Source organism: Lissotriton vulgaris, unplaced genomic scaffold, assembly GCF_964263255.1.
Source record: "Lissotriton vulgaris unplaced genomic scaffold, aLisVul1.2 SCAFFOLD_1778, whole genome shotgun sequence".
Classification (NCBI taxonomy): domain Eukaryota; kingdom Metazoa; phylum Chordata; class Amphibia; order Caudata; family Salamandridae; genus Lissotriton; species Lissotriton vulgaris.
Genome location: NW_028248764.1, coordinates 91,474 through 110,517, shown reverse-complemented (window position 1 = coordinate 110,517; position 19,044 = coordinate 91,474). Strand labels below are relative to the sequence as shown.

Below are 19,044 nucleotides of genomic sequence, written 5' to 3'. Positions count from 1 at the left end.
GCAGCTCTGTACTATGCTTGCAGTACCTTCTCCTCTGAGTTAAAGTTTCGATAGTCGCCTCATGTCTGTGTCTATATCGGTCTCACAAGGTAGCTGCCTTCAGAGCCTGGCATTACTATGGCATTACTTACATTTTAAGATTGAGAAATATTTTTACTTTTAGACAGTGTTTTTATTAATGACCAGGGAACAGCAGCAACCCCAACAGTAACGTTTTTGCAATAAACATGACAAAACAAAACAAACATTCACAAAGCCAAAAGGCTGGCAGCCAGCATTGTACGTATTGGCTTTCTCAATGCTTGTTCTCTATTGTTTCTGTAGTCACCTCTTAACTGGCCTTCGTACATGATTTTAAGTCTTGCACATAGATAGCTGTACCTGTCTTGTCAGCCTCTTGTAATCAAGCAATGTACAAGTAAAAAATACATATAAATAGTGAAAATCTTCATCAATTGGTCTATTGTTCTCTCATTCATATTTTGCTTCTGCTACAGCATACAACATAGTGGAATCAGTCAACCCACTTCAGCCTCATTCAACGGCCCAATATGAAGCATTCACACTGCTTTATTGTGATTGTTCCTTTGAAAATGAAACTTTTATTGCTATAGTTTGGGCGTCATGGTTAGGCAACTGCATGTTTTTTTTGTTCCTTATTTTTGTGGCATATGCTGGCAATAAAAAAATGTAACAAAAGATAAAAACGCATGAGTTTATCAATGTAAGAACTATTGGCTTTGCCTATGCTTGTTTTTTCCATAGCTGTTGGTGCTAAGTGACACCATGTCATATGTGACACCTTCAGCCAGTGCTGATGTATTGCCCAATATCACTTTGTGTGCTCTTTTCTTTGAGCATGTAAAAGGAAACTGCATGTGTCATAATGCAATTTGCTGGTAGGTTCTGAATATAACCCAAGACTTCCCAGCAATGTTAAACAAGACGTTTTACAGCCGTGTTTTTCTTTCAGTCATGCACAGGTTTGCTCGGTCTTCACTTCTTCCTAAATAAGTAACATTAAGTCACAGCGCCAATCCTTTTCTGTCATGCGCAGGCAGATTTCAAGACTGACTCAATCCTTCCCTCAGTGTTTGAGAGAAGAAGGCCCTTGGGCACCAGGGCTCAGTCTCTGTGATCCAGAAGCAGGAGCATGTGTGTTTTTTTCTTCCTCAGCTGCTCCCTGCAGGGCACATAAACTGAGTTTGTGTTTGCAGTTCTATATAGCGCAAACATGAATGAGCACCAGTTACATTAAACACGGTCAGATTATTTTTGTTAGCACGTGCAGATTAAGTCATTTTCCTAAAATTACAGGATGTTGAGCGGACGCCAGGACTTGTACCTGATTTCCTAGTGGACAGATGTGGCTGTAGCGCCCCACCCTCTGTGATATTACTACTCACCTGTAATGACAGTACATGCAGTAACCTTCCCTGAAGTTAGAGACAGTAAGTTACATTATACACCGCTCCTTTCGACGGTTGCAGCGCTCTCTCACCTGCGCTGCAGACAGTCTCTTCACTCCCGTCCCGTCACCGTCCAGATCTGCAGCGCCCCCGGATTCTTCCCGCCATCGTTGGGTCCTGGACCGAAGAAGGGCCGCAGGGTGGAAGGGAAGGAGGCCCCCGAGAAGGTGAAGAGCAGAGACCGGTCATCCACATTGTACCACGAGAGCCTGCCCGCATCATAGTCCAGGAAGAGACCCACAACCTTGGGGGACGCCCTGGGGTACACATAGGGGGTCAGGAGGTTGGGAGGGGAGGTGCCAGCTATGTATTCACCATCTATGAGCCCCAGTGCCCAGACTTCAACCTCCGAAGATGGTGGCATCTTATCCTTCCTGTTCACCGCCTCGTTACACACCCCCAGCTCCCAGTCCGTCTTGTCCCCCACCTCCACCTCCCAGTAATGCCTCCCGGAGCTCAGCCTCTCTCTCCCCAGGACCGTGAGGTATTTAGTGAATCGCTGGGGCGTGTCGGGCAGATCCTGTGCTGTGTCTCCGCGCCTCACGCTCCTTCCGTCCTCAGACAGGACGAGCCTCGGATGAGCAGTGTCCGGATCCAGGGTCATCGCAGCTGCAAAACAGGGAGAAGCAGAGGTCAGCGCTCAGCAACCACTCTGTCAAAAACTTTCATGTTTCAGTTAATTAAAACCATAACAATACATTTACTAAAACCGACTGCTGCGATTAAAAGTTTTTTTTGTTATCCTAAAAATCGTAAAAGCCTATTGTTTCTACTATACTCTACTATACTTACTTTTAAAAATAAAGGAAGACATTTTTAACGTGCATAGTTTACAGTTTAGTAAGTCTGGAGCATTAATGAATCCCTGAAAAGTGTTCCTCTCAATGTTCTGATATTATTCTGTGTTGTGTTCAGGAGTACGGTCTGCTTCTGAGTTGGCCGGCTTATTTGCTTTTTACGAGCAGGGCACAGGGTTACTTTTTAGTGCTTGTGCATGAGCTGAGAGGAACTTTATTAGTTGGCAATTCAATGGAGTGTCAGTTGGGTCCAAGGTCGCCTTAATTGCCGATCTGCATGTTCTTATGCTCTAGTGTTCATGGCTTTCTTTAGGAAAGTGACTCGTGCTTGAGATAAATTCAGACAAATACAGACATGGTGGACAAGGTCCTCTTTACTGCTCCCACATAGTCTTCAGTCTTTAGGTCCATCGTGGACCCAAATTGGCTGGTCCATGGTGGATGGAAATTTGCCCAGACGCGTAGCCATTAATTGTAGTTTTCTGTGGGCAGAGAACGTGATAGTTAAGTATGGTCCTGGGGTAAGTGATTTGTAATTGGATATTACCATCCATGCATGTTTTCTCATGCTAAAGGTGGTGTTGTCTGCTAGCAACAAGTGGAGCTTTGCTGATTTATTTATAGCTTGCTTAAAGGTCAGGTAGGGCAGATTGGTTTCCCAGTGTTCTCTTGTGCAAGTGTCTGTTAGAGCCTTTTTTAGGTATTGGTTGTACGGGAACTATGCGTCTTCCTCGATTTTGTCCCACAGAGCCTTATTCAGTTCCAAGACTGCTATGTTTTGTTTTAAGCTATACCATTGTGTGATGGTTGCATACTTTCTTCCTAGCGTTTCATTTGTTATCCCAAATTCTAGTCTGGTCTGCGCTGTTGAAGCTCCCTGATGGATTTGAAAGACTCTTTTGTAGATTGCCACTTGCACTTTGTTTAGTAGGTCAGCTTCTTTCCCATGGAGAGCTGTGCTGCCGTATGATAGCCTAGGTATCGCTTTGGCTTTTATTGTTGCCAGTAGGGGCTTGAATGATGGCCCCTTGAGCTTTCTTGATCAGGACCTGAAGGTGAATGATAAGGTGTTTGCTCTCTGAGAAATGTAGGCTTTTTGCTGCTGCTGGTGGTGCCAGTTATCGAAGTAGAACCCCAGGTAATTTTAGTTAGATACTACTTCTAACTTTTTGCCCTCCAGTTGGAATTGTTGTTTGCAACCACTCACAGCAGGTGCTCACAACCAGTGCTTAATTTGTAAATGAAAATAAGTGCCAGGATTGTCATCGGGCGGTCACTGCAGCTTGCACCACACACTGCTTTGACCAAAGTCCCTGGATGTCTTGTCAGTGGTAACCAAAGCTGTGCGTCGAATACGATCGCACCGATCCGCCGCTTCTGTTGGCAGTAAAGAGCCTAATTAGTATAACGCAGCTAGCGAGAATGAGGACTGGGTCACCCTTGGTAGGTAGAGCGTCTTACCCGCTATTCGAAGCAAGGTTCCCAAAGTGCTGGATGCAGCCTCTCCGCGTCTGCAAGCAAGTGGGCGTGTAGCCCATTCAGAATTATAAAAACAAACAGAGGACTGTGAATCCGGGTCGTTGCTGCAGGCAACTCCACTAACGCTTTGCTAACAGTTCCGGTTATTTAAAAAAGTAAACAAACGGTGCGCTAAGGTAGCATTAGTTTGTATTTGCAAAATTATGGCGGCTATATCGATTAAGGCGTTCTTCTACCCGATACACCCTGATATGGAATGAAGCAGATGGGTGTGGATGTATTACGGTATCTTTTACCCAGGGCCACGAGCAAAGGAGGATACGGGGTTAATTGAGACGTATAACAGCGTGAAAACCAATACATTTCAAGAAGGACATATTGCATACTTTGTTTGAACACGAGTCATTCAGTAGATGCACCTCTCAAACATGAGGGTGAAGATCTCAATATCCAGCATCCAAAACGTAAACATGTGACGCTTAGTGCTAGTCTGTATTTACATTCTGTTTGGAGGGTATACACTATCCCTGATATCTGTGCAAAGATTCTTTGACAAGGTATTATTGATTACCAAAGGATAGATGAATTAGATGTGACCTGAGTATAAAACCTCATCATAGGCCCAGGACCTCTCTCACAGGAGGGTCAAAAGCAAATGTAAACATATTACAACTGTCAGCCATGGTTCTATACATTTCATGAGAGACAAGCTACACACCTTATTGTTCAAGAGTAAAGTTCAGCAGATGTACCTCTCAAGCATGAGGATGAAGATCTCTATGTTGTGCACATCAACGACCAAAACTAGCCAGTTGAGCATGACTACTCTCTGACTCATTCAGCCCATTACGAATAGTGTCCAAAATTGTCATTCATTTGGATTCTCTCAGGGTTAAGATTCGTGCAATATCACCCCCCCTGGGTCCCAAATTTATTTTCTCCAGTACTAGCCACTGTAGAGTGTACAAAGTACAAAGGGATACGTTATGATCCTCACTTTGGCTCAGGGATCTGAAGCCTCTGGAATTTAACTGTATTTCGAATGAAATTCGATATTTAAAAGTTGTCACAAATTCTATCCTTTCACTGTCCTTTTCCCTCACAGCATCACACTATCCCACTCCCTTTCTTTGGGGCACCGTTATTTACCAAGTATATTGGTTTATTCATTGTGATTAATTTACAGTGTTTTGACGGTTTTTATACTTTCTCTAAATAAATTCAAACAAAGGTATACTGTTCTACAGGGACCCTTTCTTTATACACCATATAGCGCCCAGGTCCCATGTGGATTTCTTTGGGTAAAACCCCCCCTCCTTGATAAATTGTAGGGATTGAGGCTGTGCAGAAATTGAATTACGATGTGTAGGGATTGAGGCAGTGCAGAAATTGAACTACGCTGTGTAGGCATTGAAGCGGTGCAGATATTGGACTCTGCTGTGCAGGGATTGAGGCGGTGCAGAAATTGAACTACGCTCTGTAGCGATTGAGGCTGTGCAGAAATTGAATTATGCTGTGTAGGGATTGAGGCGGTGCAGATACTGAACTCTGCTGTGTAGGGATTGAGGCAGTGCAGAAATTGAACTACGCTGTAGTGTAGTACTGTGGCTCACTGGTTAGAGGCGGCAGACCAGAGAGCAGAGGACGGCCCAGGACCAGGGTTCGATTCCCGGCGCGGCAGGTTTCCGGACCAGGGTCAGCGGACTCGATAATTCTCTCGCCTCGGTGCCCACTCTGATCAGCGATCACACTCGGCAACTCTGGGCATTAGCTTGCCTCATCTTCACTAACGGCCCCACCAGACTGCCGGGGATGCCTGGTCTCACCCTGGAGATACCCATTAAGGGACTATCTCTCAGGGAAGCCAGGAAGGGTTTCGCAGCGGTCGCAGCGCCTTGGGACCCTCCGGGCAAGTAGTGCGCTATATAAATGCCTATACATTTACATACATTTACATTTGTGTAGGGATTGAGGCGGTGCAGATTGGACTCTGCTGTGTAGAGATTTAGGCGGTGCAGAAATTGAACTAAGCTCTGTAGGGATTGAGGTGGTGCAGAAATTGAACTACGCTCTGTAGGGATTGAGGTGGTGCAGAAATTGAACTACGCTCTGTAGGGATTGAAGCGGTGCAGAAATTGAACTACTCTGTGTAGGGATTGAGGTGGTGCAGATTGGACTATGCTGTGCTCAGACGTGCAGACAGATGAGAAGAGAGTGCTGAACTTGTAACCGTGGAGGGGGCTCACCTGGCTCAGGCCTGAGTGTGGAGTGCTGTGCAGAGTGTGGACGGCTGTGCAGAGTATGGAGGGCTTTGCAGAGTGCTATGCAGAGTGTGAAGGGCTGGGCAGAGTGCTGAGTGGAGGGTTGTGCTGAGTGTGGAGTTTCGTGCTCTGAAGGATGTGCGCAGAGGTTTGGTGACTGGGCAGAGTGTATGTTTCACAGAGAGTGCAGGATTGTAAGGCCTGTCCAGTGATGAACGTTGCGCAGTGTGATGACTGTGCAGAGTCTGGGTGAGTGTCTACAGAACGTGGGCGGTGAGGAGAGTGTGGGTGTGTAGTGATTGGGGTTTTTTTGCATACAGAGAGGCTGACAGAGAGCCAGGTTGGCAGGAACAATTTTCAATGTGGGGGTGCTGACCACCAGCGTCACCCCAATAGAGGCACAGGGTCTGTGAAACATCCAGCTGGTGCCTACAGAGTGTGTGTGTGTGGCTTTGTACGGAATGGGGGGTTGTGGTCTGTGGAGAGTGTGGTTGTGCACTGACTTGGGGTTTTCTTCATAGAGAGGCTGACAGAGAGCCAGGGTTGCAGCGCAGTGATCAATTTGTGCCGGTGGTTTTCAGTGCTCAGCACTGGCACTTAATTGTCAGCTCTAGCGACAGTCCACCACATGGTGGCACGGTCTGTTTGTAATTTTGAGATGAGCACAAAAACCATATTTATTAAGTCATTATACATGGAAAAAGAATATTACCAGCCTCTCAAGCCATTATTATAGCCGTGTGGGGCCTGAAATAGTCTAAATTGTCACACTTGTAGGAGTGCGATGGTTAGGTGTTATGTTGGTACTGCCACTGGCAGCACTGGCAGGGTATGGGTGGTGCATACTTCAGTGGCCTTCCGAGAAGAACCCTGGCACTTCATGTTTTACAAATTAAGCACTGGTTGCAGAAGTGCTGGTACAATTTTTAATGTGGGGTGTCAGCCACCGACATCCCCCCAATAGAGGCACATGGTCTGTGAGAAATCCACCTGGTGCTGACACAGGGAGCTTGGAAAATGGCTCCACTACAGTGTATGGTGGATGCTTCCCGGGTGCAGGATCCAGTGCAGTATTCAGATAGTATTTCCTGACGCATATATATTACTAAATGTGGTGTGGCAGAGTAATGCAATATATCAATGTCATCAAAAAACCCTTAGAGATGGCAGTTTAAGGCAACTAAATCACCCAAAGCAACCTATGGGCTGTAAACTCAGTTGTGACTCAGGAGAAGCAAGTCCCTGATCACTTTCAGTGGCTGCTATTGGTTTAAAGCCAAGGCTGGAGATCCTGGTGTCTGACATGAACAGGCCCTGTGGTATGAGGCCTGCTACCAACAAGTGTAGGAATCATCGGTCTATGTAAACATGTGAAATGAGTCAGGTGGTCTCAGACCCACTTGTGCTATGTGTGTGTTCCATATTTGGGTATTAGTGCACCTAATCACAAAAATATCCTCAACACTTTGGAGAATGAACTGATTTTGCTCTGACTTGCGGGAATCCTGCAATCCCCTGTTCTCCAAAGCACAGAAGGTGTACAAAATGAAGGGGCAGGGAATCAATTTCCATTGCCAATGTGATTTAGGGAGTTATCTGCATAGTTCTGTAGCTAAAGCTGTAATAATTCCCATTCCCCACTAAAAGACCCCTCTTCAGCAGGCACCAAACCCCCACAAAATGGGAGAAACAGAAGAGTGACCTCAAGAAATCATCCAATAATTTACAATTTATAGCCAAGCCCCTGATGCACTACTTGGTTCCTCCAAAACATCAGTATTTCCAATAGAAATGTCTTCTGCCCATTGTTTAGTTTCCGAGATAGTTTAATTTAGAAACACTGAAGCAGAGCATGAATACTGGGTTAGGGGAAGCAGTGGCCTCAAAACTGGCCACCCGAGTGACCCCTCATAAGACTGACAAATTGATCCTTTAAAGCAGGCACCACTTTCCAGTTTTTCTCTTTTGCAAAACTTTACTGTCAGGTGTATTAGTCACGTGGTGTCACTGAAAATGTGTAAATTGTAAATGTAAATTGATACTTGTATAGCGCACTACTCACCCGCAAGGGTCTCAAGGCGCTTGTACGAATACCGCTGTGGAACCCATCCTGGCTTTCCCTGTGAGGCGTCCACTCCTGGGCACCCCCAAGGTGGAGGCCAGGCATCCTTATCGTTGTGGAGGCCGTTGTGGAGATTAAGCAAGCTATTGCCCAGAGTTGCAGAGTGGGACTCCATGATTGGAATAGGCACCGAGGCGAAAATTATCAGGTCCGAGGAATTTTGAGCCCAAGACCTGCCGATGCAGGGAATTGAACTCTGGTCCCAGGCTAGACCTCTGCATCAGGGTCTGCCGCTCTAACCATTGAGCCACATTGAACATACACCTCACACAATGCACCTAGTTTTTAAAGGTGAATCCAGGACTACAGACAGGGCGCCCTACTGACATGGGACATGGAGGGAGATCTGCCAACCCTAACACTGCAAACCATGGACAGAGCTGATGCCGAGCCTGGACTATGCTGAACAGCACCACTGCTTCATGACTATCAATGCACAGGAGCCAGGGTTGGTGGAATGAGCCGACTCCTGTGTGCTAACATCAGCCTGACATTTACCAACCTATGAGTCTGTGAGCCGCGAAAGCGCTGCGGTGTTCCCAGGCGCGGGCTGACGGCAAGGACTGGGCGCAGCGTCTGCAGGAAAAGTAACTAGGCAGACAGAACTTACGGGGCCGTAGACAGAGCCGTCCTGTGGCGTCTGGTCCCCCACGTACAGCCCGGGTCACAGCATGCAAGTTGAGAGAGCCTCCAGCAGCAGGCGTGAAAAGAGCAGCCTGAGGTGTTAGTGCCAAGCCTGCGGGAGGAGTTAGCGCCTGACCGGCAGGCCCGGCCGCACCCGCGTGCTGAGAGGTCCCGGTGCAGTCTGGAGGTAACTGAGACCGCTAGTGATTAGATGCGGGACAGTCAAGTGCTGCATGCCGCAAATACCCCTGGAAGAAGGGAAAGACGGTCAGTGTGTGTGCATGAGGCGAAGGGAGCCCCCGCAAGAGGGAGAAGGCACAGTGTTGAGTGCCGCGTGCCGCGTGTAAGCCTGTCAAGCTGAAGAATGCGGGAGGGCCACTGAGAAATGAAATGAAATGAAATGAAATGAAATGAAAATGAATGAAATGAAAAAAATATTTAATAAAGCGCACTGCGGCCAAGCGGCTTCCTGGCGCTGGGGACCTGGTCAGAGCTCACAGAGGGAATCTGGGGGACCTAAGAAGGAAAGGCCTGGGTAAAAAGAAAGGTTTTAAGGGCCTTTAGGAAGTGGGTGTAGATGGGGATGGAACGAATGTGAAGTGGAAGGCTGTTCCAGAACTGGGGGGCCAAAACAGAGAGGCGAGTGCCACCAGTTCTGGATTTGCGGAAGCGGGGGATGTGCAGAAGGGAGAGAGAAGAAGAGCGAAGGATACGACTGGGGGCGTGGGATGAGATTAGGGAGGAGATGTAGACAGGAGCAGAGCGGGAATGAGCTCGAAAGGCAAAGCAGGCTAACTTAAAGAGAGATCTGAAGCGGATAGGGAGCCAGTGAAGAGATTTAAGAACAGGAGTAATGTGAGAGGATTTGGGAAGGGAGAGAATGAGGCGAGCAGCTTGATTTTGAATGGCCTGTAGACGTTGGGACTCGTAGGCTGGAATGCCCACGTACAGGCCATTCCCATAGTCAAGTCAGGAGAGGACTAAGGCCAGGACTATGGTTTTGAGTGCATCAGTGGTGAAAAAACGTGAGATTTTACGGATGAGACGGAGGGATAAGAAGCAGGAAGACACAACAGAGCTAATCTGACTGTGCATTGTTAAGTCAGAACTAACTTTGATGCCGAGGGTGCGAACAGAGGAGGAAGGTGTGGGAGGGGGACCAAAAGAAAGGGGCCAGGGTGCTGGGGACCAAGGGTTAGATGGACCACCCGTGAGGACAAGTTCCGTCTTATCGGGGTTGAGCTTGAGGTGGTTGGCGCTCATCCACTCGGAAATGAAAATTAAGGTGGAACTGAATTTGGGGAGAGAATCAGGAGAAGAAAGATCAAAGACGAGCTGGAGGTCATCTGCGTAGTTATACACGAGACCCCCAGCTCAAGAAGAGAAGTGACAAGGGGACAGATGTAAAGATTAAAGAGAAGAGGGGAAAGAGAGGAACCCTGGGGAACACCACAGGTACCTATCCCGAAGAAAGGACGCCAGCCAGGAGAAGGCCGCGCCCCGAATGCCCGCTGCGCTGACACGGTCGAAGAGAATGGAGTGGTCAACCGTGTCAAACGCAGCGGACAAATCGAGAAGGACCAGGGCTTGGGGGAGGTTGGAATCTGCCTTCCCCTTAAGTTCATCGAGAACCGCGAGAACCACTGCCTCCGTTGAATGGCCTGGGCGAAAGCCCGCTTGGTGGGAGGCTAAAAGGCCGTTGTCCTCGATATACGAGGAGAGGCAAGAAGTGACATGGGTCTCGAGGATCTTAGCCAAGTAGGGAAGAAGGGAGATGGGACGGAAATGAGCAGGGAGGGAAGGATCCAGACCGGGTTTTTTGAGAATGGGGAGAACAACGGCGGATTTAAATGATGAGGGAACGGAACCAGAGGCCAAAGAAGAATTAAGCAAAGTGAGCCGGGGAACAGGACAGTTAGTGAAAAGAGTTTTGAGAATGCGCGCCGGTGCACAGTCCATAGGGGAGCCAGATTTAACCTTGAGCAGGTAGTTGTGAAATAGGTCAGGAGAAATAGGGGGAAAATAGACGAAAGAGGAAGGAGAAGGAGTAACAGGGCAGGTGGAAACGGGTTGGGGCACCGTCGGAATGTTAGCTTTAATCTTCACAATCTTGTCTATAAAAAAGTCATTAAGTGACAAGCAGAGGGACTGAGAGGGGACCAGACAGGGGGAAGAGCGATCGGAAGTGGCAAGATTGTGAACTAGGGAAAAGATTTCACGAGATTTGTTTGCAGAGAGAGCTACTCTCTCAGTGAAATAGGAGGTTTTGACCGCAAGGATAGCTTTTTTGTAGTCGGTGAGGAGTAGTTTGTATTTAGCGCACAGAGAGGGAGAGTACTGCCGTCTCCAGAGACGTTCCGACCGCCTGAGGTCGAGTTTTAAAGCTTTGAGCTCTGGAGAAAACCATCTGTGCGCATCGTAAGGGCGGACCGCCTTGATCTTTTTTAGCGGGGCCACTCAATCACACGAAGAGGAGAGCCATGTACTGATAGCATTGACCTGAGACTCAAGAGGGAGGTTGGTAAGATCAGGAACGGAAGAAGCCAGAGAAAGTGAAAGAGAGTCAAGGTCGGTCTGATTCCAATTGCGGACCAGGAGATTTTTGGGAAAAGAGGGCTTGTCGACCACACCCAAGTGAATAGAAAAGGTAATGATATGGTGATCCGACCAAACACAAGGGGAGATAGAGGGAAGTGAGGCGAGGGGGCAAGAAGACCAGATTTGATCAAGGATATGACCTTGAGCTAGGGTAGGGGCTGTGACATAGGGAGTGAGATTCAAGCAGTTAAGAGTGGCAGAAAAATCTTTGGAAGAGAGATCTTCCTTGGGATCTCCCGGCCAGAAATTAAAATCTCCGAGAAGTAGAACGGAGAAATTGTTAACCACCAGGGTGGCCAAGAGGTCCTGGATGGAGGCTACAAAAGAAGGCATTGATTGGGGGGGGACGATAGACAAGAACAACAGTAAGAGGAGAGGGAAGATTAAGGGAACGGGCCACGAGGTAGTCCACGTTGGGTATGGGGGAGTGAGGAAGAAGTTGAAATTTGAGTGCCGACCGGATGATCATCGCCACCCCTCCACCGGCCCTACCATCCGAGCGATCAGCTCGGAGGGCGTAGTAGGTGTCGGGGAGGATGGCTAAAAGATCAGGGAGAGAGTCAGCAGAAAACCAAGTTTCGGTCAGAAATAAAAAGTCAGGGGAATCAGTAGTCAAGAGATTAAAGAGTGATGTCTGATGTTTAACTGCAGACCGGGTGTTAAGTAAGCAGGCAGAGGCCAAAGTAAGAGCAGGAGGGGGGCGTGAAACCGAAGATGAATTAATAGAAGAAAGAGAAGGATTGAGAGAGATCGGCATCAGGTGATGCGAGGGAGACGAAAGAGGAGACGAAAGAATACCAAGTGAGTGTAGCCGATGTAGCTGATGTAGGGGAGGAGGGAAGGAAAAAGCGGAGAGAGCTATGAGTAGGAAGGAGGTATAGACCAAGTGAGGAGCAGGGTGTGTGGCCCCTGGTCCCGGCCCGTCGCGGACGGGCGCAGACGGGCTTGACTTAGGCGCGCCTTCGTCGCGCCCGCCCGCTGCGCCGCCGGAAGACAGGGGCTGTTATATAGGGACGACACATGAGGAAGGAGGGTCAAGGGGGCGTGGTAGGGGGTGGAGGAGCCAAAGAGCTGCAGCGCCGGGAGCGGGAGCTGAGAGTGGGAGACAGCAAGGGTCCCATTACATTAACAAATGTACACTTGGGCAAATACTTTTTATGGATGCCATCTGCACGTGGGGACTTACTCTCTTGGTCCTTGAGGCGTGGGGACGCTTGACGCCGGTCTCCCCCGCTGCTGCTGCCTTGTTTGACCCCAGTGCGCGGCCGCCGAGGGGGGACTGCATCCCCCAGGAGCCCTTGCGGGCGGACGCCGCATACGCCGATTTCGCGCCAGGCGGCATATTAAAGACCATTGGAACTCCCGCGTCGCGGGATGCGTGCAGGCGGCGCCGGGCTAATCCCGGGCAAAGGGCGGGCCATCAGGGGCCAAAGGAGGCCGGGCCGGGCCACCCTTCTAAGTTGGACTCACAGATTTTGGACTTTGACTATTTTATCTGGTAACTTTTACTTGTTCAGTCAAAGCAAGGCTCTAAAGGGACTTTCTATATGTTCCACTGTTATAGCGCTGTTAATGGTGTTTGTTAATTTTTAAATGATCAGTACTCTTTGCAAATTGTGGAATACTGGGGTACTGCTATTATAAAACGATTAAGCATTGTATGTGTAGCAACATGGGCAAAACTAATCCCCAACCTCTCACCCTTTTACATGACAAAAAGCAGCTCTAATACCCCCAGTCCTGAGTCTAACAGCCATAGATAAAATGTTCCAAAAAACAGGGGGGTGGTAGCATTGGCTACCGAGAACACCGAAAGACGCCTTTCCCTTACCCCAGCTCTACCCCCCCTTTGCAGTCTGGGAATATATCGTTAGGCACTTGTAACTCACCTGACTCACTGCTCGCTTCCTCCTTTGCTGAACTTCCTTGCGCACAGATAGTGCAAGACGTTAGCTATCCTACTAATCCGGCACCTGTGACAGCTCCCAAGGTGACTAAAAAGGCACCTAAGCATCGCCCCAGAAATAGGAAAATTAAAAACGCAAAAAAACCCACCTAAGACAACCACACCTGCCCTAGACACCTTCCAGGATGAGCCAGCCACCACTTTCACCACTCTAGCACCCCAGGTCTGGGCCACTCACTTATTAATCGATCTCCAGGCCCAAATGGAACAACTTATCAAATCTCAGTTTAAAATCTTGATGAGTAGAATTGATAAAGTTGTCTCATTGATTAACAATAAGAGTCGAGGAGAAGAACAGCCGCTTACATGTCATATCTATGCATATTGAGACACAGGAAAAATCAAGGTTTTTCTTTTTTTGTTTTATAAAAGTGGAAACAAACAAAAGAAATAATAAAGAAAAATATATATACCTAGCGAGGCAAGACAGGATTTATATACATGAGTGACCCCTCCGAAAATGGGGGGGGGGGGGGGGGGGGAATTCGGGGGGGGGATTCGGGGGGGGGGGGGGAGAGCAAGCAATCAGTGTACCGACTAAAATCAAAAACACAGAAGGAACATCAAGCTAAGGGGACTGCAGCACCTCCGGTGGATTTATAAGAGGGGGAGTACAGATCTCTCCGCGATACTGATTCCACTGGTTCCATATTCTCCCCCACTTCTTGGGCCTACCCCGTGTGACATACACCGTTTTTTCCTCGAAACATGCACCAGTCCATATTCTTTGTCCAGGCTGATAGCCTGGGTACCTTCGAGGACCCCCACAGCTGTGCAATGTCTCTTTTGGCCACCATATTCCCTAAAGTGGCCCATTGTGTCTGAGCCACGTTATAATCGTTGGGTTCCCATACATTCAGCAGACACCTACGGGCCTCAGGCAACAGCGAAACTCCCGTTACTTCTTTCATGACGTCATGCACACGGTTCCAAAAGGATACTACCTCGGGGCATTCCCATAGAATATGGAGGAAGGCACCGATCATGCCACGCCCACGCTTACACAGTCCATCCACAGAGTAACCCATGCGTAACAATCGGGGGCCTGTCACATACACGCGGTGTAAGATTTTTAGTTGCACCAGTCCAAGACGGGCCGGGATAGCAACCTCTTTAGGAGAGGATATCGCTGCCTGCCAATCCTCATCATCTAGCTCCAGTCCATCGCTGGTCCAGGCCTCCCGCAGCTGTAGAAGAAGGTCCGTCCGGTCATTTATGAGTTTTTTTATATATGAGAGCGATGGTACTGTCCGGGACGTGGCCGTCGAGCACTCTGTCCTCCAGGGGTGAGGATTCCGGAATGAGGGCACCGGTTGGGAAGACCAAGCCAATCGCATGCCGGTTCTGCAGGTACCGGAAGTACTCCCTATCGCTTAGCGCATATTCAGTTTTTAACTCATCGAAAGTCTTTATCCTATCCTTAATCCAAAGATCCCCCACCTTACTAATACCGATGAGGTCCCATTTCTCAAAGCCCTTGGTGGTCCATAAATTGCCTAGTTTCTCAGTAACATATAGTGGAGCTGCTCGAGTGACGACATCCGACCAGCCCATAGCTGCGTTTGCACTATACCAAATCCGCACCGCAACCTTGGTGGGTCCCGTTAACGTCCTGCCTGACTGCTTGGAATATAGTGCCCTGTTATAGTCCCCACCAGGGAGCAGCCATTTGTCCATGGCGAAGGCCGGGTTGGACACCGGGCCATACATAGCGTGATTGACCGTGCTTAGTTGGGAGGCCCAGTAGTAACGTCTGATGTCAGGCAACGCAATGCCTCCGTCGTACCAAGGCAGTGTTAACTTAGCCAAGGCAATACGGGGTCTTCCGACCCACAGTAACTTTCTCTGAAGGCTTTCGATCTCGTGGAAATAGCTGGTGGGCACAAGGTCAAGAGTGTTTTGAAGTGTGTACAAAAATCTAGGCAGGGACATCATTTTGAATAGAGCTGCTCTGCCCACAAGAGACAACGGCAGCCGACACCAAGCTTTCACATCGGCTTTCAACCGAAGAAGCGGAGGGAGCAGATTACGCTGATACCGAATCGCGGGGTCAAGCGAGATATGTATCACCAAGTACTTGAAGCCGGAGTGTGAGATTTGTATCGGGCAATTACGCGGCACGAGTGGTGTCTCATCAGTTAGCGAGTAGACACAGGATTTATTCCAATTGATCACCAGACCAGAGTTCTTACCAAAAGAGCTGAGGACATCAAACAGCACTCCCAGCGATTTCCGAGGGGAAGTGAGGTAAAGGAGAATATCGTCCGCATAGAGCGATATGCGATCTTCAAAGTCGGGGGTCCACCTGATACCTTTGAGCGATGGTTCCCACAACAACCATGCGGCCAGGGGTTCCAAAGCCTGTGCAAACAGCAGCGGGGACAGGGGACAACCTTGTCGCGCACCTCTCCCAAGAACGAAGGGGTCCGAGACCCTACCATTAACAAAAACCTGAGCCAGCGGCTTCTCATTGAGAAGTTTGACCCAGCTAATGAACACCGGCCCGAAGCCAAACTTCGTAAGGGCCGCCCATAGGTATGGCCATTCCACTGTATCCAAGGCCATAGTGGCGTCTAGAGAGACCAAAATGGCCGGCTCACGCAATGTCCCCGCCCTCGCAAGAATGCCGTGAAGACGGCCTAAATTCAACGCAGTGTTACGGGTTGGAATAAATCCAGACTGATCCGGATGAATCAGGTCTCCAATCACTTTAATTAATCGATTCGCTAACAATTTCGCCAGGATCTTGGGTTCGGCATTCAGAAGTGAAATGGGTCTGTAAGAGGTGGGGTTTCCCCTCTTTATGAATTACGACGATAGACGCCAATCTCTGGTCTCGGGGAAGCGAGCCCTTCTCATTGGTCTCCAGAAACATCGAGCGAAGATACGGCGCCATTTTGTTCGGACACAGCTTATACAACTCGATGGGTATACCATTTGGGCCTGTAGCTATTCCTGAGCGAATAGCGAGCCCTATTTCATCGGTGGAGAATTCCGTCTCCATAAGCTCTCTATCAGAGTCAGATAAGCTAGGCAGTGCGATATCTGAGTAAAAGATGTGAGTCCTCCTCCGGCCTATCGGAGACTGGCGCATACACCGTTCGGAAATGACATGCAAACTCTTCCACGATCTCTAGTGGATCAACCACACGCACACCATCCGCACGTTTAACAACCGGCACCACTCGACTCAGTCTTTCCTTCTTGTCCAACCATGCAATCGATTTCCCTGCTTTGTCACCCACATCATACAAACGGCCCTGTTGCTCGCGACTCATGGCTTTAGCAGCGTTTGTCACCAAGGCTTTATAGTCAGACTGTTTTAAATTCAAGACATGCACCTTATCCTGCGTGACCCCGGACTCAAGGTTGGCCTCTAGGGCAGTGATTTCAGATTCTAGCTTCACAACCTCCTCATTATTACGTCTCTTAGCACAGGCAATCAGCGACAGCGTCTGGCCCCGAAGAACAGTTTTGAAAGCCTCCCACAAGGATACAGATGAGGACACCGATCCCACATTTTCGGCAAAATAATTGTCGATAGCCTTAACCACACCAGCCCGGGTTTCAGGGTTACGGAGATGCCAAGGATTGATCGGGGCAACCCGACCCCCAGCTCCCAGTTGGAGATCTACGAGTAGCCATAGTGGGGAGTGATCCGAGATGCCTCTAGGCAAATGTCGGACCTCTCTCACCAATATGGCCTGTGTCGCAGGCATGAGGATGTAATCGAGCCTAGCAAGGCTCCCGTGTGCACCCGAATGGAAGGTGTATTGGGCTTGCCCGGGGTGTAACATCCGCCAACAATCGACCAGCCCCAATGTGTCCAGAAAGCCACCAAGGCAGGACTGCGATCGCGTGAGATCTCTGGGAGGGTTACGATCAGCCCTGCCACAAACAACAGAGTTGAAGTCTCCTCCCACAACCAAAATCCCTTCGGGGAACTCCAGCACCAGTTTCCCCAGGTCGGCAAACCTCGTGGTCTGTAAACCCGGGGGAACGTACACAGAGGATGGAGATCGTCTTCCCCTCCCACCTACCAATATTGGCCGCGTATCGTCCCCTATCATCCAGGACCGTATCATCAACCTCCAAGGGGAGGGAATTTCTAACCAGAGCACCTGTCCCTCTCGATCCAGAGGTGAACCCTGAATGTGCAATCAACCGATAGCCCCTCCGACTCATAGCGTGGCACGTGTTCCCCACCAAGTGCGTTTCCTGCAATAATACAACATCAGGGGAGTGGCATTTCAAATATTGCAGTACTATCCCCCGTTTTATCCTGTCCCCCAAGCCATTGACATTCCAACTTAAGACTCTCAACCCCCTAACCCCCATCCCATGAGTACTGGCGGAATCCCCCAAACACCGAGAAGGACACAGAGATCAGAATGTACAACAATATGTAGCCTCTAAAACAACTCAAAAAAAGAGAAAGAAACCCCCCTCCCCTCCCCCAAAAAGCCCCAAACACACATCCCCCCCTCCCTGCACCCCTGCGGTAATACAAAACACCACCCCAGGGGAGGCGTGGCTAAGATGGCGACGGAGTGAGACGCGTTTTGCGGTCCCTCCGGCGCCGAATCCCGCTAAGCCTAGTATAACACCCCCGGAGCCGTGCCCTGCCTGGAGGTATCACATGCCGAGCTGAGCCTGTACCCGAGGGGAGCATCCTGGCGGCTTGGCCCGACTCTCGGAGCCGTCCGGAGTGAGCGGGCCGCCACGGCGGCAGCAGCAGAGGAAGGCCTGGTCGTCCCCGCCCTGGAGTAGGGGCGGTCGCCGAAGCGGAAGTGCAGGCCAGCGGCCGGAGGGAAGAGGTGGAGGCCGGGCCCCGCTTGCAGTCGCGGAGCCCGAAAAGAGTCGGCGGCGCTATCGAGGGGCGGTCCCCCCCCCTCCCGGTCTGCGGAGCAGGGCGGAGATCTGGGACGCCGGGTTCCGCCGGCAGGGAGACCGGGTGTGAAGGTGCGGAGGTGCTGGGACGTCAGCGGAGGTGAGCGGCCTGGAGGGGGCTGAGGAGTGAACAGGCCTCGGCCTGGAGAGCGAGGGCTGCCCCCGATACAGACGGCCAGGGCAGGGGGCTCGGTCCCGCATCGGAACGCCGCACAGGAGCAGAGCCTTTCCCCTCGGACCTGCAGTGCCACATGAGACCGGGGGAAGGTGGAGGGGATGTGGCTCACTCAGCGGAGCGGCCATTTTTGAGAAGCTCGAGGCGGACTGCGGCCTTGGGAGGGTTTGGCACACTGGGCACCCGTGGCAGGCTGGAGTTGCTGCCGTGGCGGAGCCGCCACAACACCCCTGCTGCAGCAACGTGGGCGCCGGGACCGGACGCCGCCATTGTGGCCTAGTGCTCTGTCGCAGATAGCGGCCAGGGGTACAGCGCGCATTTGGCGCCAACAACTGGGACAATCAGCAGAGGCCCTGGCCCGACTACGCAGAGGGGAGCCTTTTCATCTGCAGGACCCATCTACGCTCTGGTGGGTCGAGAGCTGGGAGTTACTACTGGAAGGCCTGGGACTAACAGCGGAGAGAGGTGGATGGTCGCGGAGGCAGCCCCAGGGAACTGAGGACGTGCACGGAGAGGTCTGACTGGGTGCACAGTCGGGGGTCCGGCCCAGAGGTGACATCAGGTGGCCCGACAGCTGGATCTGCTGGTCCAATCGCCAGTTGGGTAGGCCGCACACGATCACTAGGGGTGCTTGTCGGCGACTTGGAGGCTCAAGATGGCGGG

At 50.2% G+C, this 19,044-nt stretch overlaps 1 protein-coding gene across 1 annotated transcript in view; it reads right to left on the bottom strand.

Annotated features, from left to right (window-relative positions):
• Window positions 1-19,044, bottom strand: part of LOC147663835 (E3 ubiquitin-protein ligase TRIM21-like) — a gene marked incomplete at its 5' end in the record, with an annotated part of 120,714 nt that overhangs the window by 22,035 nt on the left and 79,635 nt on the right. The window contains one exon of the mRNA XM_086950168.1: window positions 1,502-2,078. Within this exon, the coding sequence (XP_086806294.1) occupies window positions 1,522-2,078 (557 nt within the window). The remainder of the gene's footprint in view (window positions 1-1,501; window positions 2,079-19,044) is intronic.